This window comes from Neofelis nebulosa, chromosome 1, assembly GCF_028018385.1.
Source record: "Neofelis nebulosa isolate mNeoNeb1 chromosome 1, mNeoNeb1.pri, whole genome shotgun sequence".
Classification (NCBI taxonomy): Eukaryota; Metazoa; Chordata; class Mammalia; order Carnivora; family Felidae; genus Neofelis; species Neofelis nebulosa.
In genome coordinates this window covers 216,152,005-216,179,011 of record NC_080782.1, presented here as the reverse complement: position 1 = coordinate 216,179,011, position 27,007 = coordinate 216,152,005, and the positions used below count along the sequence as shown (strand labels likewise).

General features: G+C 38.5%; 1 protein-coding gene across 1 annotated transcript in view; it reads right to left on the bottom strand.

Annotated features, from left to right (window-relative positions):
- Nucleotides 1-7,906: 7,906 nt before the first annotated feature.
- Nucleotides 7,907-27,007, bottom strand: part of LOC131492807 (large ribosomal subunit protein uL16-like) — a 29,968-nt gene continuing 10,867 nt past the window's right edge. The window contains exon 2 of the mRNA XM_058696650.1: nt 7,907-8,276. Coding sequence (XP_058552633.1) covers nt 7,961-8,276 — 316 coding nt within the window. The 3' untranslated portion in view covers nt 7,907-7,960. The remainder of the gene's footprint in view (nt 8,277-27,007) is intronic.

Genomic DNA, 27,007 nt, shown 5'->3' with positions numbered 1-27,007 from the left:
AAGCCTCTGCCTTTAGCTTCCTGGTGGACTGTGCAGACCCGTGCTCCTGTGGGCTCTTCTTTCATCAGTTGTCAGAATTACCAGTCTGGTTTCGGGTTCTTTTTCCTGGGTTTCCCTCTCCTCCTTGCTCTCTCCTTTCCTGTTCTCCCCACTTCCCTTCTTCATCTGAGTTGATAATGTATTCTATACAATTGCTCAATGCTTTTACGTAGCATTGCTGTGTTTTCAACAGGAATCAGTAGTATCTGTTTGTGGTGGTAATGGCGATGGAAGGATGCAAATGACTTCAGTTTATGTTGCCCAAGGATCTTGGGTGATGTTTTGAAAATGAAATAAATCTTGTCTCTCTCCAGATTAAAGTCTGCTGATGACTTGCTATTGCATTTAGATAAACTCCAAACTCCTGATTTTGGCTGAAAATATCCCATAGGAGTCGATTCCTATTTTTCTTTGCAACCAGAGCTCATGGTACATTCCTGCCCCCGCCCCCAAACCCCGACTCCCCTTAGTCAAAGCAGCCTTCCTTCTTGCCTTAGTGTCATTGTTCCTTCTACCTGGAATGGCTGGTCCCTAGGTCTTTGCATGGACATCTCCATCTCGACATCCAGATGGAAGAATTGCCACCTTCCTAAAAAGGCTTTCCTTGTTGCCTGTCAAAAGTAGGCTCTCACTCCCTCCTCTCATGTCCATTTATTTCATAGTCTTAATGACACTTATCACTTTGTTAATCCGTATCAGTTTATGTTTTTTGCTTAGTTACTGTTTATTTTGGAGGCCGGCTGTCAGGGATTGCTGATGGAGGAGGAAAGAAATAATCGAGGATGAATCCTGGATCTGGGGCTTGAGCAAGTGAGCAGACTTCTGTAAGAGAAATAGTGTGAAATGGAAATCAAGAGTTCTCTTTTCATGTTTGTGATTCCTTATATTTGTGATTCCTAGTCTTCATCCCTAATGGACAAATCAAGTGGGAAGTTAGATATAAAAGTCTGGAACTCAAGCAGAAGTCAGAGATGAAGATAAGCATTTGGGCATCATCAGGATATAGGTAATATTTAAAGCCATATGGCTAAATGGTAGTACCCAGGGTAAGAGTGAAGTGTCCTCAGAAAAGAGAAGGTGGTCCGGTCAAAGCTTCAAGGTTATACCATTGAACCAATAAATGCAAACGAGGGAGGGTCTTTTGATAAAGAAAGTAAACAGCATGGTCAAAACTTTGTCTAATTAGCTTAACTCAGAAGTTTGATGCATGGAACCACCAATGATGGCCACTATAGATTTTCAGAGGAGGAGAAATAAACTTCATGGAGTCCCCGTCCAATGTGACTTAACCTCCTCAAACAAATGTGCATAAGGATTTCATGAATATGTTCTTTCACCCTTTTTCATAAGGATTGGTGTGTGTGTGGGGGGGGAGTCTGTCAGAGATGACACGTGGATATTGTCCAAAACAAAGTTGTGTTAGAAATCTCTGGGTAGCTTCATCTTCGCAGTATCCCCAAAGGCTACTGAGAATGGACCAGAAGAGCATTTTCTTCCCTCATTTTGGGGAGACTAAGTTATGCATTTGAGCAACTTATTTGTACTTTAGAGGAACAGGACGATATTGCTGAATTCCTTCAGAAAGTTTGGTCCAAGGTGGGAATAATGCTCTGATGTTTTGAGATGTGTGATAAGGTTGAAGAATTGTCAACCATAGTCCTGGTAATAGAATGAACAGTCTCTCTGTCTGTTCCGACTTCCTTGAGCTACAGATCACCGTCTCGCTTTTAAATCTAAGTTACTTACTGCTCTCATTGTCTTCTGGACTTATTTAGGCTATAAAAAGTTTGCCTAGAGATATGGATGGTTTATGCAGATGGTGTGGTTACCGCTCTGCAATATATCCATGCCTTTGCTTTACGATTTCAGTCAAAACAAAATTAAAGGCTCATAATCACCCTTGTTCAGGAAGCACTGAGGAATATTTTAAAGTTCACATTTTCATTGATCTTTCATCAAGAATAGGAATAAAGTTCCAAATGAGATGCATTTTCTATAATGCATGTGGCGCCCTGTCCTGAAATAGCTATTGTTTTTGTCATTGTGATTTGCTGGCCAGACAGTTGGATATTAAACAATAAAAAATAAGTTTTTGTACGTGACATTTCGCTTTTGGGTAACTAGCAACCTCAACTCCCAGGCATTAAGATTAGTATATTCATCTCCACAGGTGTCCAGAAATGAAATGAAAGGTCACCTAAAGCAGTAGACACACTTCATTGCTATTACACCCCAAACTTCCTCCAGTAAAATATTTTATTAAAATTAAATGAAAAACCAAAACCTGCACAGTGGTTGTTCAGACAGCTTTAATGGGCTTCAGGAGGGAGCCTCCCAACCATTCTGTGGTGGATATTTTATTATGTGCAAGAATATTATACTGTTCTTTCCTCATCTTTTTGGCTGTGTGTTGAATCAATTAAATTGCAGCTTATAAATTTCGGCTTAAAATCTCTGAGAAAATAGCTTTGTTTCTATTTATAGATGCAGTATGTACTTCCTGAAGATGGTTTCTCTCGCGCTGAATCATTCTCTTCTTTCTCCTCATTTGGTTGTTCATTTAGCAAATACTCATTTATGTGCTGAGTTACTGTGTGTGTTCTGAAGGTGACAGTTGTGAGCAAGGTAATCAAAGTCCCTAGACCCTTATGGAGTTTATAATTTAGCCAAGTAGACAGGTGTAGCACCAAAAACAACGGTAACAGCTATAACTTGTTCTGCTTATTGAATGTTTACTATTTGCCAGATCCTGTCCTAGGTGAGTTCATGTATTACCTCACTTAGTTATGACAATACAGTGTGACAATACAGAAGACCTATGAGCTAGGTTCCATTATTATGCCCATGGTATGGAAGAGGAAGCAGAGACGCGAGGAAATGTTAAGTAACTTGCCCAAGGCCACACAGCTCAAAGTGGCACTGACAATACAAGGTGACCAGTGTTGTGATGGGGGTACGTTCAGAATATTGTGAAAGCCTGGATTAGAGGCTCCTGACCTGATGTCTTAGACTTCTTCTTGGGCTGCCATAACTAAAGTACCATAGACTAGGTGGCTTAAACAACAGACCTCTATTTTCTTATAGTTCTGGAGTCTGGCAAGTCCAAGATCAAAGTTAGTCTGGGTTCCATTTCCAGCGAGGGCTTTCTTTCTGGCTTGCAGACGGCTGCTTTCTCATTGTGTCCTCACATAGCAGAGAGGAAATAGGTCAGCTCCCTGGCGTCTCATAAAGACACTGTTCCTATAATGAGGGCCCCCTCCTCATGACCTCATCTAAACCCAGTTACCTCCCAAAGGCTCTATCTCCAAATACAATCACATTGAAGGTTAAGGCTTCAACAGTAGAATTTTGAGGGTGGACATAATTTAGTCGACAGCAGCTGGTTTTAGAAGTTTTTCAGGCCAAGGATTATAGATTCCTTTCCAGATCAGAAATAATATTTAATAGCTATTAATGAGACAACTTAATATATATATCTGCTAGATCCCAGTGGCATCATAATGGGTTACTGTATGACCTTTAGCTTTTTAATGCCATTAAGCCTTGGTTTTCCCATCTGAAAGTTGGGAGGAGAGTTATGTTGCTGTCACACTTATGTATATACAGCACTTATGTATATATGGTGTGCATTTCTATATGGTGTTGTTTATGTGAACGGTGAGGTGTGCACGTATGTGTGTGGCTGGGGCCAAGCAATCTTTTTTTTTTTTTTTTGGCACTTTCAAATGTACAGCACTTTTAAAAATAAAGTAGATGTATATTATCTCATGAGATCATCGCAGGTGAGCTGTTACTTTTATTCTCATTTTTCCATGTGTAGAAAGTGAGGCCAAGAGGCCCAGTTTCTTTTCCAAGGTCATGCAGTGTGTACGAACCAAGGTAAGGTGTCAACAATAGACCTCCGATGCCTGGGTCAGTGCTACCCCTCTGCCTCACGGCTTCCTGGTGCTGATGCACGTTCTGACTGCCACTTGCTTTGAAAAAGATGTTCGTTCTCTTCTGTATGCTCAGCGGACATTTCCTTTTGGTTCCTTGCCATCCATGACTGTGTCACAGTGGTGAGTGTTTCAGTGCATTTTTGAAGCATTGATTTCCAGCCAGGCCCCATCCCAAACACCTGACCACACACCCACTTCTGTTTGCTTCACTTCAGTTCACTGCGCGCTGCTACGGGAGCTCCTCGTTTGTTCTCGCCCAGTTTACATGCAGCTTTCGGAGTTTTATGGTGGCCATGAGGCCCCAGTGCGAGGACAACAGCTTCAGAAACGTGAGCAGGTCGCGCTCTTTCATTTATATCATTTCATATAAATCTATACATTGGATCATAGCATCATGCCTTTTTTTAAGCGAAATATTTTTCTTTATCTGCCCTTTCCTACTCTTTCCCAACCCATATCAGCCTCTACACCCAGCTAGTCCATGTTTATAATCTAGCTTGTGCTCAAATAATTCTCAGTGCTCATCTTATGAAGTCACATGTAAACGTACATATGTGTGTTTATATATACACACATATGTTTATATACATGTATGTGTTTACATATGTGTTTGTTTATATATGTTTGTATTTATATAACATATATATGTATATATATATTACAGAACAGGTCATCGTTTTGTAAATAACCCCAAAATGGGTTCTTTATTATGATTGTTATGTGTACTTTACTTCATCTCGCTCTTTTCACTCAACAAGAAAGCATGAAAATTGCTCCAGGTCAACTGTCAGAGTTCTAATTTGTTCTTTTATTCTTTATTTTAAAGATGGATTCTTTATTTTAAAGAATAAAAGATGGAGAAAATAACATGATGAATCCCCACTGCCCATCACCTGGCTTCAACAATTATTGGTGCTTTATTTTATTTCATATATTCCACCTAACTTTAAAATATTTTCATTTTTTGCTGGAATATTTTTAAGCAAACCTAGGCTTTATGTTATTTTTATCAGATAAATACTTTAATATGAATCACTAATGGAGGTGTTTAAAAAAACATAACCATAATAACCATTATCACTTAAAGCCAAATTTACAATAGTTCTTTATGGTTAAATCCCCCTGATTTCCTCAAAAATGTCTTTTTTTTAATGGTCAGTTTGTTTGAGGATTCAGAGCCAGACATTGCATTTTCATGATACGGCTTATAAATCTCTTTTAAATTTACAACTTTTCCCTTCCTCTCTCCCTTTAATGCCTCTATTATTGAGGAAACCAGGTTAATTCCCTTGTAGCATTTCCCATCTTCTAGATTTGGCTTCCTGTATCCTTATAATGTGATTTAATACCTTTTTCTACCCTGTGTTTCCTTTAGGTGCTTGAATATAAAGGATTGACTAGATCCATGTTCCATTTTTTTGGCAAGAACACTGAATAGCAGGTGTTGCATACTGCCTGCTGCATCACATTAGGAAAAACAGAAAGTGGCTGGGCCTAGTTTAAGTGAGGCTGAAATTGATCAGCTGTTTCAGGTGTGGTCAGCTTTATTTCTCCCATACAAACTTCCCGAGAACCCAATTTTGTGAGGACTAAAGGAAAATGACACTTCTTCAGGTGGATAGACATTTTCTCCTCTGCTTCCTGGAGCTGATTTTTAACCAGTTGAGAGGCTGATACCCTTCCCTCCTTGCCTCTTGTGGTTGGAGAAGAGGCCAATCATCAGACAGTGGGCAATGGAGGGAACAAAATTTATTGAGAGCTCTCGGCTCTGTGACTAGCAATAACCATTCCTGGCTGGTTACAAAGTTCCCCAGATACGCTGTGCTATATAACCCTGATTTTCTAGTTCATTGTAAATTCACAACACTACCCTAACTCTGCCAACTGGCCCTCTTTTCAGTATCTACATAAAAAAGAAAGCTCCTGGTAACACTCTTAATGCTTTTGGTAATACTTATTGACTTTACAGAAAAACTTTTATTATAGCATAATATACATTACAGAAAAGTACATATAAGTGTACAGCTTGATGAATTTCTACACACCGAACACACTCATATAACCAGCATTTGGATCAATAAATAGTACATCATAAGCACCCCAGAAGCCTCTTTATGCTCCTTGGAGTATCTCCCCTTTTACCTGCAAGGATAACTATTATCCTGCTCCCTAAAAGCATAGATTAATTTTGCCTGGCTTTGCACTTACATAAATGGAATTGTAGAGTATATATACTTTTGCATCTGGGTTATTTCTGTCAACATTTGTGGCATTCAGCCGTTTGAATATATGCAATTGTAGATTGTTCATTCTCATTGTCATATGGGATTCTGTTGTGTGTTTCTACCTACCAGAGAGATTTTTGGTCATGGTGTATGCGGTATGTTCTTTATTAGATAACGCCAAGTAGTTGTCCAAAGCAGTTGTACCAAATCACACACCCACCGGCAGATGGGACACATTTGATATTTTCTATCTTTTCTCATTTATAAGGACATAATTTTCAGTTGAAAGAAGATTCCCAGAGTATAAAAGACTTTCTAATACCAGCCTCCAGGTTCTGTTTGAGTGTAGCGATACAAATGGGGCAGGTTAGACTGGGCCTCTAACAACATCCTCCTTTATTTCACTGATGATAGAGGATGAATGGGTCAGATGGATACACATAGCCCTTGCTTATCAGCAAGGAGAAGAAGCTTATGGGCTTAGTGATTTAAGAGCAGCCAACTTTATTATCATATAAGTTTTATGACAAAAATAAAGACAGTAAAAAAAAATTCAACATTATGGAACTATAACAGTAATATTTTTTGAGTTCCCTCATCCACAAACATATATGAATTTTATATGGTTACAGTCATAATCTAGATATAATTTTATGCTTTTTTGAAAAGATACTATATTTGAATCACATTCTCCTGTTGTTTCAATGTTTATTCATTATATGTTTAGACCATTTCTGAAGTTTTGCTATTCTCTACAGGTCTGAAGAACATACCTTTATGAGCTTACCTCTTCTTCTTTTTTTTTTAATCGATTATTTTTTAACTTTATTTATTTTGAGAGAGAGAGAGAGAGAATATCTTAAGCAGGCTCTGTGCTGTCAGTGTAGAACCTGATACAGGGCTAGAACTCAGAAACTATGAGATCATGACCTGAGCCAAAATCAAGAGTTGGATGCTTAACCTGCTAAGCCACTCAGGCACCCATAGGCTAAGTTCTTAAGAGTAGGATTACTAAGTAGAAAATTGTGTTTCTTTGACTCTTGATTTATCATGCATTTTTCTTTGCAAGACTTTCCACCGTCTATACCAGTGGAATCCAGCCTTCTTGGAAACCACAAAAGCTTAGTTTTATTTATAAGCAACAAAAACTTTGTTAGATTCATAAATAAATAAAATATATAGCATATTGTAAAAAAGGAAATTACTTGTATTTTGAAGATTTAAAACTCTTTTTCTTGGCATTATTTATGCCAAATGAATAAGCAATCCAACTTTCTACTATTAGGCCAATAGATAAACAAATGTGGTACATCCATATAATGGAATACTGTTTAACAATTAAAAGGAAGGAATCACCGATACGTGTGGCAGGATGGATGAATCACAAATAATTATGCTGAGTGAGAGAAGCCATACAAAAAAAAGAGTACATACTTCGTGAGTCTGTTATATAGAACTCTATAAAAAGGAAACTAATGATGGTGACAAAAAGCAGATCAGTGGTTGCCTGGGGACATGAGGTGGGGGTGGAGAAGGGCAAGAAGAAAAGGTTACACAGGAGCACATGGGAACTTTTGAGGGTGATGGGTATGTATATTATCTTGATTGTGGTTATAGTTTCATGGGAATATACATATGTCAATACTTTGTACATATTTACATATATGTATGTGTATTTTTTTTTTTTTTTTTTTTTTTTTTAGACAGGAAGCAGGATTTATTGGTGGGCATGAATGGGGAAGGGCAGTGCTGAGGTTCTCATGAGTGCAGAGCCCGCCATTTGTCCAAGGGGCCACGATTAGGGATGTATTTGACCCCACAGCCATCTGGGATGAGCCGCTTTTCAGCCACCATGTCTTCAAATTCGTCCGCGTTAAACTTAGTAAAGCCCCACTTCTTGGAAATGTGGATCTTCTGGCGGCCAGGGAACTTGAACTTGGCCCTACGTAGGGCCTCAATCACATGCTCCTTGTTCTGCAACTTGGTACGGATGGACATGATGACTTGGCCAATGTGGACCCTGGCCACTGTGCCCTGGGGCTTTCCAAAGGCACCCCGCATACCTGTCTGGAGCCTGTGTAAATATGTACAGTGTAAATTTGTACACTGTAAATATGTGTGGTTTATCGCATATCAATTATACCTCAGTTAAACTGTTTCTTGCCCAAATTTCTTGCCCAATATTTCCAGCTGTTTGAAGCTCAAAAGCTTGATTTATCCACGTTGCCATGAGGAGCATCAGTTGCAGTTAATTCATTATTATTATGCAGTAATGTGGGTTTAAGGGACACAAACCCATTACACTACATGATGATGATAATTAATAGCGATTCATGCCCCTGGTTTTGGGTCCCCCCCCCAAAAAGATATGTTCAGTCCTAACCCCCAGTACTTATGAATGTGATGTTATTTGGAAACAGGAACTTTGCTGATGTGGCTGAGTTTAGATGAGGTCCTACTGGATGAGGGTGAGCCCTAAATCTAATGATTGGTATTTTTATCAGAGGAGAGGTTACACAAACAGATACACAGAGAGAATGTGATGTGTAGATGGAAACAGGCAGAGATTAGAGTGATACAGCTCTAAGCCAAGCCCCCCTTGTTTCTGTCTGCTCTGTCCCGAAGGCAATTATGCTGGTGTCGTGTCTTTATATTAACATATGTACTCAGTGGACATCAGAGTATTGTCCATGGGTGCTTGGTTAATCCGGAGTCTCTTCCGTGGGGTCTGGGAGGTCAAACCGACCTTCAGTTTTGCTTCTTTCGCTGTGCTGACATTCGCAGTGATAGTACAAAAGCACGGGTAGGTGAAACTGCTGACGTCTTAGCACGGATCAAGGCTGTGCTGCACCAGGAGACACTGTGTTCTTCATCCACTTGCATTGGCAGAAAACAACAAAGAAAGAGTTTCATTTAAGAATGACCTTGGTGAAGCAGCCAAATTATTTATTTTGTTAAATCTTAATTCTTCACTGCATGTCTTTTCCCTGCATTGTGTGTGATGACATGGGAGTACAAAAAAGTCCTCCTGTTACATACAAAAGTACAAAAAACAAACAAACCAACAACAAAACCAAAAAGCACTTTGCATAGTTGAGTTGTGAGCCGAACCAGCAGCTTTTCCCAAGAACACCATTTTTATTTGATAGACGCTGGTTATTCAGAATGTCCAGACTTGGATTTTTGGCAGAAATGCCCTTCTGTGCTCAGAGATTCTTCCATCAGAGACAACAGTCTTAGAGGTAATGCTTTCTTTACTGAGAATGGCATTTCCTGTAAAAGCCTAAGCACAGGTAAGGCCCAGGGAATGCTAGGGATTTGCTTAAGGACACGTAGCAAAAAGTAGCAGCGGGCTTAGAAACCAGCCTCCCTGACTTCCAGCCCACTTCCCTCCCCATTCCACTAAACGAGACAGGTGGCTTTCCATATTTCATGCACCCTCACCTTGAGACAGAGTTAATGCTGCAAAAGAAAGAAATGCCAGGTGGAAAAACTGACAAGTCAGATATTACACAGCCACTTAATTTTTATTTTGTAATCTTCACAATCGGAGCAACCAAGTAGAATACATAAAGAAGACACTAAAACGTGGCATAATAAAATTCATTTGACCAGGAATATGGGCTTCCATGTTTTTGTCTCCAGCTCATTTTTTTTTTCTCATTTTTAATGTCCGCTGTGTTTTGGGTCCAGTGCTCACTTTGGCAAAGGCTACATTTAGCTGCAAATTGAGACATGGTGTGTAGCTGCTATGATTAAGGAATTCAGAATCTTTATCCAATATTAGGCCTTGAGGGTAGAGAGAAATGCTGAGGAAAAAAAAAAAGATTTCAACCTTGCCATGGACAGATGAATGCCTGAAATAAATATTAACTGTTATTTCTGCAAACTTTCCCACTGTTTTATATACTTCATTTCCCCCCATTTGTGAGTCTACAACGTATTCTGGCAACATTATGGGTTTCTACTCATGATGAGTCTTCTCAGCATGGGCTGGGTCAGTGTTTGTAGCTCAGCTGGCCGGTGCCAGAGTGGAGAGCTTGTCTGATTTGATTCCACCCCAGGCACTGAAGGATTTTCAAGATTTTCCTCTTAATATTTGGCTTTACTTGATAATCCTAGGGCATGCTGGGAAGTCTCAGCAAGAGGAAAAAATTAGTAACCACAGGGAGGCCTGTTTGGAGGGTTGTGGGTAAGTATGAAAGCCTATGAGTGTGACTACTAATGACTCTTGAATGTTCTGCTTTTCACAAGATTTTCCTTCATCAAAAAGCGTGTAGGCTTGTGAGGACAGAGGGCTTTTAGAAAACTCAGCCATCCCCAGAACGACAAATGTATGATTGAGTCATTTCCCAAGAGAGAAGCCACTAGTCGGTAAGGTATGTAGAGCCAATATGGTTTAGCATGCAATTTAGAATTTCAAAAGCAGGAGTTGGCAAAAGGTTGCACGAGATGTTAGCCTCACGTTTTTATCATTATTTTTCTTTTTTGTTGAGTGCTGACATTGCCCTTGGCATATGCAGGATAGAAGGCATGCTATCTGCCTCTGATCAACATTGGAGAAAGTGCCCAGTTCAGAAACAGGCTTTGCAGCTGAGAACGTGATCCCGAAGGCTTAAAGGTTGTGTGTGTGTGTGTGTGTGTGTGTGTGTGTGTGTGTGTGTGTGTGGTGGGGGTGCACAAACCAGTTTCTCATGTGTTATCTTTAGTTTCTGTTTTTTCCTGTTTTTTGTTTTTGTTTTTATACAGCCACTAAGAATTTCTGTCTTGGAAATGCTTGATAGGCTAGAATCTCCTTTTGTCTGGATGCTCCAGATGTCAGGTGGCCCTATGGAGGAGGTGTGGTAGGGCTGACGGTTTTGCACTGTGCAGTGGAGGAGGGAATATTACTGACTGGATGACAAGGCTCTGAGGGAGTCTGTATTTAGAACTAGATTTTTCTGATCAGACAGCAGTTGTGCGAGGCATCTGACAGTGGCTGATCTTGACACGGAGGGGATCCAATCAGAGGTGGTCTGTGCACAGCATGTCCCCTAGAAATACAAGCAGCCTTTCCCCATGACCTTGTACACACAGAGATAACATAGCACGCCAGCCAGGATGACTCGGTGGCGCTCTATCTGCTGAAAATAACTTCACCTTAATTTAATCGAGTTCAGTTCACTTTATAAGGTTCCTACTAAAACACATGCACGAGGCTTAGACGTAATTAATTCTTGTGACTTAGATATAATTAGCCTCATTTTAAGTTGTAGGAAACGGAGGATTAGAGAGGATAAGTGTCTTATCCAAGTTCATACAACTGGTTCTCACCACATATCTTCATTTTGATAAGACGCACGGCTTTCCTTTCTGTGACAAAAATTCAGTCTCATGCCCTGATTAGTGAGTCTATGACTTCTTTTTTTTAAAGACTTAATTTTTTCAGAGCACTTCTAAATGCACAGCAAAATTGAGAAGAAAGTATAGAGATTTCCCATATATACCCTCCCTCCTATGCATGGTCTCCCCCATTGTCAACACCCCCATCCAGAGTGGCACATTTGTTACCATCAGTGAAAGTATACGGACACATCATAATCACTTCAAGTCCATAGTTCACATTGGAGTTCACTCTTGGTGTTATGCATTCTGTGGGTTTGGACAAGTATATAATGATAAGTATCCATCATTATAGTATCATATAGAGTATATTTCATATAGAGTATTGCCCTAAAAATCCTCTGTGCTCTGCCCATTCATCTCTGTCTACTCCTACTTCTGGCAACCACTGATCATTTTACTGTCTCCATAGTAAGACTTTCCCAGAATGTCATATAGTTGAAATCACACGGTATGTAGCCTTTTCAGATTAGCTACATTTGATTAGTAATCTGCATTTAAGACTCCTCCACATCTTTTTTGTGTCAATGAACAAATATGTCTATAATTAAATATTAATACGATAATTTCATAGAGTCTTACATTGCATGAATGTTTCAAGGGTGAGTATCCCCAAATGGAGAGTCTGTTAGAAGCTGTATTGCTTTTTCTTTTTTTAAAGTTTGTATTTAAATTCCAGTTATTTAATATACAGTGTAATATTAGTTTCATGTGTGGAATGTAGTGATTCAACACTTCCATATAACACGTGGTGCATATCACAACAAGTTTACTTCTTTTTTTCTTTTTTAAAATATTTTTAAATTTACATCCTTTGTTGTATGTATGTGTGTGTATATGTATATGTATGTGTATACATACATATACATATACATACACACACCACATCTTCCTTATCCATTCATCCATTGATGGACATTTGGGCTCTTTCCATACTTTAGCTATTGTTGATAGTGCTGCTATAAACATTGGGGTACATGTGCCCCAGGTACATGTACCCCAGGATACAGTATACCTGTATCCCTTAGATAAATACTTAGTAGTAGTGCAATTTCTGGGTCATAGGATAGTTTTATTTTTAATTTTTTGAGGAACCTCCATACTGTTTTCCAGAGTGGCTTCACCAGTTTGCATTCCCACCCGCAGTGCCAAAGAGATCCTCTTTTTCTGCATTGTCACCAACATCTGTCATTGCCTGAGAATGCTAGCCATTCTGACAGGTGTGAGGTGGTATCTCATTATGGTTTTGATTTGTATTTCCCTGATGATGAGTGATGTTGAGCATTTTCTCATGTGTCGGTTGGCCATCTGGATGTCTTCTTTGGAGAAGTGTCTATTCATGTCTTTTGCCCATTTCTTCCCTGGATTATTTGTTTTTTTGGTGTTGAGTTTGATAAGTTTTTTATAGATTTTGGATACTAACCCTTTATCTCATACGTTGTTGGCAAATATCTTTTCCCATTCCGTCAGTTGCCTTTTAGTTTTGCTGATTGTTTCCTTCACTGTGCAGAGCTTTTTTTTTTTGATGAGGTCCCAGTAGTTTCATTTTTGCTTTTGTTTCCCTTGCCTCTGGAGACGTGTTGAGTACGAAGTTGCTGAGGGCAAGATCAAAGAGGTTTTTGCCTGCTTTCTCCTCGAGGATTTTCATGGCTTCCTATCTTACATTTAGGTCTTTCATCCATTTTGAGTTTATTTTTGTGTATGGTGTAAGAAAGTGGCCCAGGTTCATTTTTCTGTATGTTGCTGTCCAGTTTTCCCAGCACCACTTGCTGAAGAGACTGTCTTTATTCCATTGGATATTCTTTCCTGCTTTGTCAAAGATGAGTTGGCCATACATTTGTGGGTCCATTTCTGGGATCTCTATTCTGTTCCATTGATCTGTTTGTTTTTGTGCTAGTACCATACTGTCTTGATGATTACAGCTTTATAATACAGCTTGAAGTCTGGGATTGTGATGTCTCCAACTTTGGTTTGCTTTTTCAAGATTACTTTAGCTATTCAGGGTCTTTTCTGGTTCCATACAAATTTTAGTATTGTTTGTCCTAGCTCTGTGAAGAATACTAGTGTTATTTTGATAGGGATTGCATTAAATATGTAGATTGCTTTGGGTAGTATTGACATTTTAACAATATTTGTTCTTCCTATCCCAGAGCATGGAATATTTTTCAGTTTTTTTGTCTTCTTCAATTTCTTTCATAAGCTTTCTATGGTTTTCAGTGTATAGATTTTTCACCTCTTTGATTAGATTTATTCCTAGGTATTTTGTGACTTTTGCTGCAATTGTAAATGAGATTCCTTGATTTCTTTTTCTATTGCTTCATTATTGGTGTGTAGGAATACAACCAATTTCTGTGCATTGATTTTATATCCTGCAACTTTGCTGAATTCATGGATCAGTTCTAGCAGTTTTTTTGTGAAATCTTTTGGGTTTTCCATATTGAGTATCATGTCATCTGCGAAGAGTGAAAGTTTGACCTCCTTCTGGCTGATTTGGATACCTTTTATTTCTTTGTGTTGTCTGATTGCTGAGGCTAAGGTTTCCAATACTATGTTGAATAACAGTGGCGAGAGTGGGCATCCCTTTCTTGTCTCCTGACCTTAGGGGGAAAGCTCTCAGTTTTTCCCCATTGAGGATGGTATTAGCAGTGGGTCTTCCATATTTGGCTTTTATGATCTCAAGGTATGATCCTTCTATCCCTACTTTCTTGAGGATTTGTATCAAGAAAGAATTCTGTATTTTGTCAAATGCTTTTTCTGCATCTATTGAGAGGATCATGTGGTTCTTGTCCTTTCTTTCATTGATGTGATGTATCACATTGATTGTTTTGCAGATATTTAACCTCCCTGCATCGCAGGTATAAATTCCACTTGGTCATGGCGAATAACTTTTTTAATGTATTGTTGGATCCGGTTGGCTAGTATTTGTTGAGGAGTTTTGCATCTGTGTTCATCAGGAAAATTGGTCTATAGTTCTCTTTTTTAGTGGGGTCTTTGTCTGGTTTTGGAATCAAGATAATGCTTCATAGAGTTTGGAAGTTTTCCTTCCATTTCTATTTTTTGGAACAGCTTCAAGAGAATAGGCGTTAACTCTTCTTTAAATGGTTGGTAAAATTCCTGTGGAAAGACATCTGTCCCTGAACTCTTGTTTTTTGAGAGATTTTTGATTACTAATTCGATTTCCTCACTGGTTATGGGTCTGTTCAAATTTTCTATTTCTTCCTGTTTTGGTAGTGTATATGTTTCTAGGAATTTGTCCATTTCTTCCAGATTGCCCATTTTATTGGTGTATAATTGCTTGTAATATTCTCTTGTTATTGTTGTATTTCTGCTGTGTTCGTTGTGATCTCTCCTCTTTAAATCTTACTTTTGTTTATTAGGGTCCTTCCCTTTTCTTTTTGATCAAACTGGCTAGGGGTTTATCAATTTTGTTCATTCTTTCAAAGAGCCAGCTTCTGATTTCTTGATTTCTTCTACTGTTTTTTTGGGTTTTTTTTGGTTTCGATACATTGATTTCTGCTTTAATCTTTATTATTTCCTGTCTTCTGCTGGTTTGGGGTTTGTTTGCTGTTCTTTTTCCAGCTCTTTAAGGTATAAGGTTAGGTTGTGTATCTGAGACCTTTCTTCCTTCTTTAGGAAGGCCCAGATTGCTATATACTTCCCTCTTATGACCACCTTTACTGCGTCCCAGAGGTTTGGGGCTATGGTCTTACCATTTTCATTGGCTTCCATGTGCTTTTTAATTTCATTTTTAACTTCTTGGTTAGACCACTCATTCTTTAGTAGGATGGTCTTTAGTCTTGTGGTTGATTTCGAATTTCATAGCATTGTGGTCTGGAAATATGCATGGTATGATCTTGATCTTTTTGTACTCGCTGAGGGCTGCTTTGTGTCCCAGTATGTGATCTATTCTGGAGAATGTTCTAAAGGCACTGGAGAAGAATGTGTATTCTGCTGCTTTAGTTGAAATGTTCTGAATATATCTGTTAAGTCCATCCTGTCCAGTGTGTCATTCAAAGCCACTGTTTCTGTTTAGGTGATCTGCCCATTGCTGTAAGTGGGGTGTCGAAGTCCCCTACTATGATGGTATTATTAATGAGAAGTCCCCTACTATGATGGTATTATTAATGAGTTTCTTTATGTTTGTGATTAATTAATTTGGGACTGCCACATTTGGAGCATAAATGTTTACCATTGTTAGGTCTTCTTGGTGGATAGACCCCTTAATTATGATATAATGCCCTTCTTTATCTCTTGTTACAGTCTTTACTTGAAAGTCTAGATTGTCTGATACAAGTATGGCTACTCCAGCTTCCTTTTGGTGGCCACTAGCGTGATAGATGGTTCTCCATCCCTTTACTTCCAATCTGAAGGTGTCTTTAGGTCTAAAGTGGGTCTCAACAGCATATAGATGGATCTTGTTTTCTTATCCATTCTGTTTCCATACGTTTTTTGATTGGATCATTTAGTCCATTGATGTTTAGGGTGAGTACTTAAAGATATGAATTTATTGCCATTATGTCTCCTGTCGAGTTGGGAGTTTCTGGTGGTGGTCTCTGGTCCTTTCTAGTCTTTGTAGGTTTTGGTCTGTGTGTGTGTGTGTGTGTGTGTTTTCTCCCCTCAGAGAGTCCCCCTTAAAATTTCTTGCAGGGTTAGCGGTTTAGTGGTCACGAACTCCTTTAATTTTTGTTTGGGAAACTTTAAATCTCTCCTTCTATTTTGAATGACAGCCTTGCTGGGTAAAGAAATCTTGGCTGCATATTTTTCTGATTCAGCACATTGAATATATCCTGCCACTCCTTTCTGGCCTGCCAGGTTTCCGTGGATAGGCCTGCTCTGAACCTGATCTGTCTTCCCTTGTAGGTTAAAGACTGTTTTTCCCTTGCTGCTCTCATGATTCTTTCCTTGACTGAGTATTTTGTGAATTTGGAAGTGATATGCCTTGTTGATGTTTGGTTTTTGTTGGAATTAATGGGAGTCCCCTGTGCTTCCTGGATTTTGATGTCCGTGTCTTTCCCCAGGTTAGGAAAGTTTTCCTCTGTGATTTTCCCTCATAACCCTTTTACCCCTTTTTCTCTCTCTTCATATTCTGGGGCCCCTATGATTCTGATGTTGTTCCTTTTTAATGTCACTGATTTCTCTAATTCTTAAACCATGCTGTTTTGCCTTAGTCTCCCTCTTTTTTTCTGCTTTATTGTTCTCCATGAGTTTGTCCTATCACTTATTCGCTGCTCTGCCCTATCCATCCTTGTCACTGCAGCATCCATGGAGATTGCAGCTCAGTTATAGCATGTTTTATTCATCTTGATTAGCTTTTACTTCTTTTATCTCCACAGAAAGGGATTCTGATCTGTTTTCAACCCCAGCTAGTATTCTTATTATTGTGATTCCAAATTCTGGTTCAGACATCTTGCTTGTATTTGTCTTAAGTCCCTGGCTGTCATCTCTTCCTGTTCTTTCTTTTGGGGTCAATTCCTTCATTTCATATTTTTGAAGGATGAAAAGGGATTAATAAGGTAAAAAAATTAAAAAAAAATTAAAAACAAAAAAATCAAATAAATGATGCTAGATCCTAGGTGCATTTTGGTTTGGTGGTTGAGAGGAGCTTGATAGATTGGAGAAAAAAGGGAAAGATACAAGAAAAAAAAAGAAAAAATGAGAAAAAGATACAAAAGAGAAAAAGGAAAATGTTTGAAAATTTGAAAAAATGTATACAATAAAATAGAATAAAATGAAATGATGAAAGTGAAATAGAAGTAAAAAATTTACAAAAATGTGAAGATATAGTAGAAAATTATTAAAAATCTTTTTATTTTTTTTTAATTTTTTTTAACGTTTTATTTATTTTTGAGACAGGGAGAGACAGAGCATGAACAGGGGAGGGTCAGAGAGAGGGAGACACAGAATCTGAAACAGGCTCCAGGCTCTGAACAGTCAGCACAGAGCCTGACGCGGGGCCCGAACTCACGAACTGCGAGATCATGACCTGAGCCGAAGTCGGCTGCTTAATCGACTGAGCCACCCAGGCGCCCCTTAAAAATCTTTTTAATAAAAATGGGAAATAAAAATAATTTTTTTCTCTTTCTATATTTAAGAATAAGAAAAAAAAAATTGAATAGATGGACTAGCGAACAGACTGAAATATGATTGAAATTACATCAATTTCCCCCAGACGTCTGTGCAGCATTTTATAGTCTGTAAACTAAGCAGGCAGAGAGACATGTAGTGTTCCTGTAGAGCGAGGTTGCCCCAGATGGGCGGGGCTTAGTGTAACAGCTCCCTTCTCCACTAGGTGGCCCTGCTTAGCTTACTGAGGTGGATTGTTGTGGTGCGTGTAGGTGTGAATGTGCATGCATGGGAGGGATGAAAATGGTGTCACCCAGCTACCCAGTCTCTAGTTTGGGAACTCGGTTCTCCCCAACCAGCAATCGCACACCCCTCCTTTGTCTCTGGCTTCCATTCACTCCCTGCTTTTACATTGTCTGTGACCAAGCCATCAGGTTGCAAGATGGCACCTCCCTCCTGAATTTTATCTCAGATGTGGCTGGGATTTTTTTCCTAGTCCCTCACTTCTGAGGGACTGAGGCTTTGACCCACTCAGGCCCTCTGGGGAGAGTCTCACTGAACAATGGTCAGTGAGCACTGACTGGGGAGAGTCTCACTGAGCAATGGTCAGTGCTGGCCGAACCCAGGAACATTCGTAGGACTGTGCTACTGACGATGCTCAGAGACTGTGGCTGGGTGCCAGCCTGGCCCAGAAAAATTTCCGCTCTCATGTAGCAGCATCGTTTCAGGGATTATGGTAAATCACAACATATATCGGACACCAGGCTTCCTGCTTAATGTCCTTTTTCCAGTACCAGCGAATGTGGTTGTTCTCCAGGGTCTGCTGGGACCTTTGCCTGTGGGGTGGCTGCACAGCCTCTACCAAATATCCTCCCAGCAAGGGAACTGCCTCTCCCCCTGTAGCCTGAGGACCCCTTGGTCCTCGCTCTCTGCTCCTGGGGATTTGCCCTTCCCACCAGAGCTCTGCCCAGTATCAAGCTGCAGAGTTTCAGACTTGAAAAAATTTTTCAATGTTTATTTTTGAGAGAGAGTGACAGAGTGTGAGTAGGGAAGGAACAGAGACAGAGGCAGACACAGAATTCAAAGCAGGCTCCAGGCTCTGAGCTGTCAGCACAGATCCCCACACAGGGCTCAAACCCACGAACTGTGAGATCATGACCTGGGCTGAAGTTGGATGCCCAACCAATGGAGCCACCCAGGCGCCTGTTTATAGAGTCTTAATGGAATTTAAACCCTCTGCTTTCTCCTTTCTTCCTTTTAGGTTCAGTCCCTTGTATACTCTTTCTTTTCTCTCCAGCTTTCAGGCAGGGGGGAAGCTTTCCTGTACTCTCCCCCCATCTCCATCCTCTCTCTGCAAGCAAAAACAGCTCCCTCTCTCTGATGCTTCTGTTTCCCCCAGTTCACTTCTCCACACTGAGTACCTGCTGAGTTCTCTGGTTTAGGTTGTGCCGATTGTTGTGTTAATCCTCAAATCAGTTATCTAGGTGTGCAGGATGGTTTAGTGTTGATCTGGCTGTATTTCATGGATGAGAGATGCAAAAAAAACCTTCCATGCTGTTCCACCACCTTGGCTCCCACTCAACAAGTACACTTCTTAGCCCTCATCACCTATTTAACCCATCCCCTCACCCACTTCCCTTCTGGTAACCACCAGTTTGTTCTCTATAGTTAAGAGTCTGTTTCTTGGTTTGCCTCTCTCTCTTTTATTTTACCCTTTGCTCATTTGTTTTGTTTTTTAAATCCACATATAAGTAAAATCATATGTATTTGTCTTTCTCTGACTGATTTGTTTCCCTCTGCATTATACTCTCTAGCTCCATCCATGTCATTGCAAATGGCAAGATTTCATTCTCTTTTATGGATTAGTAGTATTCCACTGTATAAATATATCACATCTTCTTATCCATTCATCAATTGATGGACTCTTGGGCTGTTTCCATAATGTGGCTATTATAGATAATTCTGCTACAGACATTGAGGTGCAGCATGGAGGTTTCTCAAAAGGTTAAAAATAGAACTACCCTATGATCCATCCATTGTACTACTAGGTGTTTACCCAAAGAATGCAGAAATCCTCCATGTCTTTTAATGGCTTGATAACTCGTTTCTTTTTAGCACTGAGTAGTATTCCATTGCCTGGATGAACCACCACAGTTTACTTATCCATTCACCTACTGAAGAACATCTTGGTTGATTCCAAGTTTGGGCAACTATGAATAAAGCTGCTATAAATATCTGTGTGCAGGTTTTTGTATGGGCGTAAGTTTTCAACTTCTTTGGGGAAATACCAAGGAATGCAATTGCTGTGTTTTATGGTAAGAGTATGTTTAGTTTAGCAAGAAACTGCAAACTGTCTTCTAAGGTGGCTGTACCATTTTGTATTCCTATATACACATATGTGTGTGTGTGTATATATATGTGTATACATATATGTAGGTATGTATATGTGTGTGTACACACACATACATGTAATATGTATATATATTCATATAATATATATGACATAATATACATTTACAGACATTTATATGTGTTATACAGAATATATATATGCATATATATATATATATACACACATATATATATGTATACACACACACACACACACATACACACACACACATAAAGGTATGTATATCTTTTTTTCGTAGAAATTGGCTCATGTGATTGTCAGAGGCTGGCAAATCCAAAACTTGTAGGGCAGGCCAGTAGGCTGGAATCTCAGAAGCTAATATTGTACTCTTGGGTATGAAGTCTTTAGGGCAGTCTTGGCATGCTGGAAACTTAGGCAGGATACACATGTTACAGTGTTGAGGCACACTTCTTCTCTGGAAAACCTCAGTTTCTGCTCTGAAGGCCTTCAACTGATTGAGTGAGGCTCACCCATATTATTGAGGGTAATCTCCTTTACTTAAAGTCAGCAGATTATAGATGTTAATTGTGTATACAAAACAACTTCACAGCAATATCTCAACCACTGTTTGACCAGTCAACTGGTCACCAGACCCTAGCCAAGTTGACACATAAAACTTAACCATCATGCCTGTGTGTGTGTGTGTGTGTGTGTTTAATTGTAACAGAGATAACCGTTAACTTGGTGGACCACATGTGCAAGATTTCTCTAGAAGTCTCTTGGAGTCTCAGCCTAAAACCAGTTCGACACTCCTAACAAATTTGTAAGGACCTAATCCTTTTTCTGCTTAAAAGAATTAGAGTGGTTTCTGTTATTTGCAACGGAACCTCATTGCTATTCTAGCAAAGTCTTGATGAGAGTATGAGAAAGAAACTCTATAGGCTAAGTATATTCATGAGGATAGATGCAAAAGTAGCATCTAAAATGTTAGCACTTGAGGGGCACCTGGGTGGCTCAGTCAGTAAAGCATCCGACTTCAGCTCAGGTCACGATCTCATGGTCCTTGAGTTTGAGCCCCACTTTGGGCTTTGTACTGACAGTTCAGAGCCTGGAGCCTACTTCGGATTCTGTGTCTCCCTCTCTCTGTCTCTTCCCCGCTTATGCTCTCTTTTTCTCTCTCAAAAATAAATAAACATTAAGAAAAAAAATTAAAATGTTAGCAATTGAATTCAGGAATCCATCAAAAAGCTAATGTATCATCAAGCTGGGTTTACATCAGAAAAGCAAAGTTCAGCATTAGAGAAATAGTGAGTTTATTTTGCTAAATTAACAGATGTAGTATTAAAGATATAAAATCATTTGATAAAATGCTATTAAGGGAACTAGAGATAGACATGAATTTCTTTAACCTGATAAAGTATATCTGAAATACCAAACATCAGACATGAAACAACAGTAAATTCAATGCTAAGCACAAAACCTTTCCTTTATTTTTTTTCAACGTTTATTTTATTTTTTGGGACAGAGAGAGACAGAGCATGAACGGGGGAGGGGCAGAGAGAGAGAGGGAGACACAGAATCGGAAACAGGCTCCAGGCTCCGAGCCATCAGCCCAGAGCCTGACGCGGGGCTCGAACTCACAGACCGTGAGATCGTGACCTGGCTGAAGTCGGACGCTTAACCGACTGCGCCACCCAGGCGCCCCACAAAACCTTTCCTTTAAAAAGAGTAGCAGGACAAGGATACCTACTATGACCGTGTAGGTGCAATGTTGTAGTAAACATTTCAGAAATAGTACTCATAAGGAAGAAGAAATAATAATTGTAAAGATTGTGAAGGCAGGAACAAAATTTTGTTATTTGTGGTTGAAATTAATCATAGAAAACTCCATAAAATATAGAGACAAATATCAGAATTAGTAAGAGTTCAACAGGTTGCTGGATGAAGTTCAGTATATAAAAGTCTATTTCTTTAGTAGCACCAGCAACAGACCTTAACATTTAAAAAATACACTTAACATAATGTGTAGGGGTAAGGAAAAAAAAAATAAAGACCATTAAGGAGAAATTTACAACAATTTTATTGAAAAAGCCTAAAGATTGTGATAAATGAAGCTGTATACCGTATTTTAGCATAAGAAGTTTCAATATTATAAAGGTATTAGTTCTCACCAAGTTGATCTACATTTTTTTTTTTATTTAAAAAAAATTTTTTTTAACATTTAATTTTGAGACAGAGACAGAGCATGAACGGGGGAGGGTCAGAGAGAGGGAGACACAGAATCGGAAACAGGCTCCAGGCTCTGAGCTGTCAGCACAGAGCCCGACGCGGGGCTCGAACTCACGGGCCGCGAGATCATGACCTGAGCTGAAGTCGGCCGCTTAACCGACTGAGCCACCCAGGCGCCCCTGGTCTACATTTTTAAAAGAAATTCCAGTCAAAATCCCAACAAGACTTTTTATGGAACTTTTGAAGTGTATTTTAAAATTTATATGAACAGAGGTAAAAATAGCCCAGATGCTCAGATGTTCCTGAAGAAGGAGGTGGTGGGTGGTGTGGGGGGTGAAGTGGGGTGAGGAAGGAGGCCAGACAACTTGCAAACATTAAAAACTGTGGTAATTATATCAGCGGATATTAGTATATATTGATAAATAGATATAGAATCAATGAAACAACAGCTCAGAAACAGACATATATATTGAAATCTGATACATGGCAGAAAGCACAGTGGATATGGAAAAATAGAAAATTGATTCCTACATCACAGGATATACAAAATCAATTCTAAATGTAATAACTATGTACATATGATAGACAAAGCTTCCAAATATTTTCTAAGGAAATACAGAACAGGCTTATACCTTCAGCTGAAAAATATTTGTTGAACAAAACATAAAAGGAAGAAACCGATTTAGGAATTAGTTGCTTATTAAATATTTGGTAGAACTTGCATATAAAACTGTCTGTCCTTGGAGTTTCGTTATGAAAAAAGTTCAGATGGACCCATGCCTTTATTGGTTATGGGTATATTCAAGTTTTTTATTTTTTTTTCTTGAGTAAGTTTTTTTTTTTTTTTTTTAAATTTTTTTTTCAACGTTTTTTATTTATTTTTGGGACAGAGAGAGACAGAGCATGAACGGGGGAGGGGCAGAGACAGAGGGAGACACAGAATCGGAAACAGGCTCCAGGCTCCGAGCCATCAGCCCAGAGCCTGACGCGGGGCTCGAACTCACGGACCGCGAGATCGTGACCTGGCTGAAGTCGGACGCTTAACCGACTGCGCCACCCAGGCGCCCCTTGAGTAAGTTTTGACAATTTAACTGTCTCAGGGAATTTGTTGATTTTTCCTATATTTTCGAATTTATTGACAAAAAACTATAATCTTAAAGAAATCTTGTTAGTCTCTGCTGAATTTGTAATTATGACTTAATTTTATTCCTCATAATGTACCTTTTCTATTTTTTCTTGATCAATATTGCTAAAATTGGTCAAATTTACTACTCAGATAAAAGAATTCTTTTGTTCAGTTAATCCTCTCTGTTAATATCTTCATTTCCTATTTTATTCCTGTTTCATCTTATCTTTACTATTTAATTTTCCTTTTTTCTTTATTTTTAGTATTTTTAAAAAATACTAAAATTTTTTTTTAAATTCCTTAGGTTGGACACTTTATTTATATTCACCCTTTTTCTCTAATAAAAGCATTCATGGCTGTGTTACTTCAATTTTTTTAAAAAAAAATCCCTTATGTTGGACTCTTTATTTATATTCACCCTTTCTTTTTCTCTAATAAAAGCATTTATGGCTGTGTTACTTCGATTACCTTTTTTTCATTTTGTTCTTGGTTTTGTTTGTTTATTGTACTTCAGGTATAGTTAACATACAGTCTTGTGTCAATTTTAGGTGTTCAATGCAGTAATTCAATAATTCATACATTACACAGTGCTCATCACGATAAGTGTACTCTTAATCCCCTTCACCTATTTCACCCATTCCCCCACCCACCTCTTCTCTGGCAACCACCAGTTCGTTCTCTATAGTTAGGATTCTGTCCTTTGGTTTGTCTCTTTTTTTCTTTGTTTGCTTGTTTTGTTTCTTAAAGTCCATATATGAGTGAAATCTTACAGCATTTGTCTTTCTCTGACTGACTTATTTCGCTTAGCATTATATTCTCTAGCTCCATCCATCCATGTCATCGCAAATGGCAAGATTTCATTTTTTTTTAGGGCTAAGTAATGTTCCATTGTGTGTGTGTGCGTGTGTGTGCATGTGTGTGTATACCTATGTATATATATATATACATATACGTATATGTATACATGTATATACACGTATACATATACGTATACATATATAGGTACACACACGCGCACACAAATATATATTGTTTGTTACAATAAAAGTGGTTAAACCCAGGGTCATTTTTTATATTAGTCATGGTATTGAACTTATGATAAAATGAAAGTTTTTACAAAACCACAATTTGGAACAGAAATATATATATACATATACATACACACGTACACACACACACACACACACACCACATCTTCTTTATCCATTCATCTATCAGTGGACACTTGGGCTGCTTCCATAATTGGGCTATTGTAAATAATACTGATATAAACATAGGGGTGCATATATCTTTTCAAATTAGTGTTTCTGTATTCTTTGGGCAAATACCCATTAGTGGAATTACTGGATCATAAAGTAATTCTATTTTTAATTTTTGGAGGAACCTCCGTACTGTTTTCCACAGTGGCTGTACCAATTTGCGTTCCCGCCAAAAGTGCATGAGAGTTCCTTTACAGCCACATCTTTGCCAACACTTGTTTCCTGTGTTGTTGGTTTTAGCCACTCCGACAGGTGTGAGGTGACGTCTCATTGTGGTTTTGATTTGCATTTCCCTGATGATGAGTGATACTGAGAATCTTTTCATGTGTTTGTTAGCCATCTATATGTCTTTGGAGAAATGTGTGTTCATATCTTCTGCCCATTTTAAATTTGTTTACTTGTTTTTTTGTGTGCTGAATTGTATAAGCTTTTTATATATTTTTGATACTAAGCCTTTACTGAATATGTCATTTGCAAGTATCTTCTCCCATTCAGTAGGTTGACTTTTTGTTTTGTTGACGGTTTCCTTTGCTCTGCAAAAGCTTTTCTTTAATTTTATTTTTTTTTACTTTATTTTTTTTATTTTGGCGTAGTCCCAGTAGTTTATTTTTGTTTTTGTTTCCCTTGCCGTAAGAGACCTATCTAGAAAAAATGTTGCTATGGCCGATGTCAGAGAAATTATTGCCTGTGTCCCTCTTCTAGGATTTTTAAGGTTTTAGTTCTCACGTTTAGGTCCTTAATCCATTTTTTTTGTTTATTTTGTGTATAGTGTAAGCCAAGGTCCAGTTTCATCTTTTGCATGTAGCTGTCCAGTTTTCCCAACAGCATGTATTGAAGACACTGTCTTTTTCCCATTGCATATCCTTGCCTCCTTTGTTGAAGATTAATTGACCATATAATTGTGGGTTTATTTCTGGGCTCTCTATTCTGTCCTCTTGTCCTATGTGTCTGTTTTTGTGCCAGCACCCTACTGTTTTGATTACTGCAGCTTTGTAGTATATCTTGAAATCTGGGGTTGCAATACTAATGGTGTTAGTCTTTTTCAAGATTCCTTGGCTATTCGAGGTCTTTTGTGGTTCCATACAAATTTTAGGATTATTTGTTTTAACTTCAATTACCTTTTTAAATGCATTCCTCAGATTTTGCGATGTAATGTTTCTGTTATTTTTCCAAATGTTTTGTATGATTTCTCCATTGAGCCATGAATTATTTAGTAGTGTATTTTTAACTTTCTAGGGGTGCCAGGGTGGCTTAGTTGGTTAAGCATCCAACTTTGCCTCAGGTCATGATCTTGCTGTTTGTGAGTTTGAGCCCCACATCGGGCTCTGTGCTGACAGCTCAAAACCTGGAGCCTGCTTTGGATTCTGTGTCTCCATTTCTCTCTGCCCCTTCTTCACTCATGCTCAGTCTCTCTCTCTCTCTCTCTCTCTCTCTCTCTCTCTCTCTCTCTCTCTTTCAAAAATGAATAAATATTAAAAACATTTTTCTAAAGTAGCATATTTTTAGCTTTCTAAATATATGGGCCTGAAAAAATCCTCCTCTCACTGATTTGTAATTTAGTATTATTGAGATCAGAGAATGCAGATTATTATAGGATTCTCTGAAATTTATTGAGACTCCTTATGAGGGCCAGTTTTTATAGACAGTCCATGTATACTTGAATAGAATGTTTATTCTCTAATTATATTCTATGTACATTAATGTTAATGTATGGAATATTAATTGTGTTCTTCAAATATTCTATTTTCTGATTCTTTGTTTACTTGGTCTTTAAATTACTGAGAGAAGTGTGTTAAAACCTTTCACTATGATGATGGTTGCTTTATCAATTTTTCCTTTTCATTCTATAGCTTTTTGTTGTATATATTTGAAGGTATTTTATTGTGGTTTATAGAGTTTTAGTATTTTTACGTGTTTCTACATTTTTTTAAATATGTAGAAGCCCTCTCCACTAGTGCAATAATCTTTTCCTCTTAAAGATGATCTTTTGTCTGATATTATTGTAACTATACCAGAATTCTTTGGGTTGTATTAACCAATACGTGCTTAATACATAATTTTTCTACATTTTTAATTTTTCTGTGGTTTGTGTTTAGATGTTCCTTTTGCAAATTTCATTTTAGATGTGACTATTTAAAAAACATATAGTTCAACATTCTTTGTCTTTTAGTTGGGCAGTTGAGTCCATTTACGTACATGTGGATCCATCTCTTCTAACTTCTTTTGTGAGTTCTGTTGGTCAGACTTCTTTTGTGCAGTAAGAAGTTTGAGCTTTCCCCCTTATGTAATTGGAAATTGTCAAGTGTTTATTGAGCGCAGTTTAATACACATACACAGACACACACCCCGTAGGAAGCAGGTTACTTTTACCTTCATTTCACACCCGAGCCAGA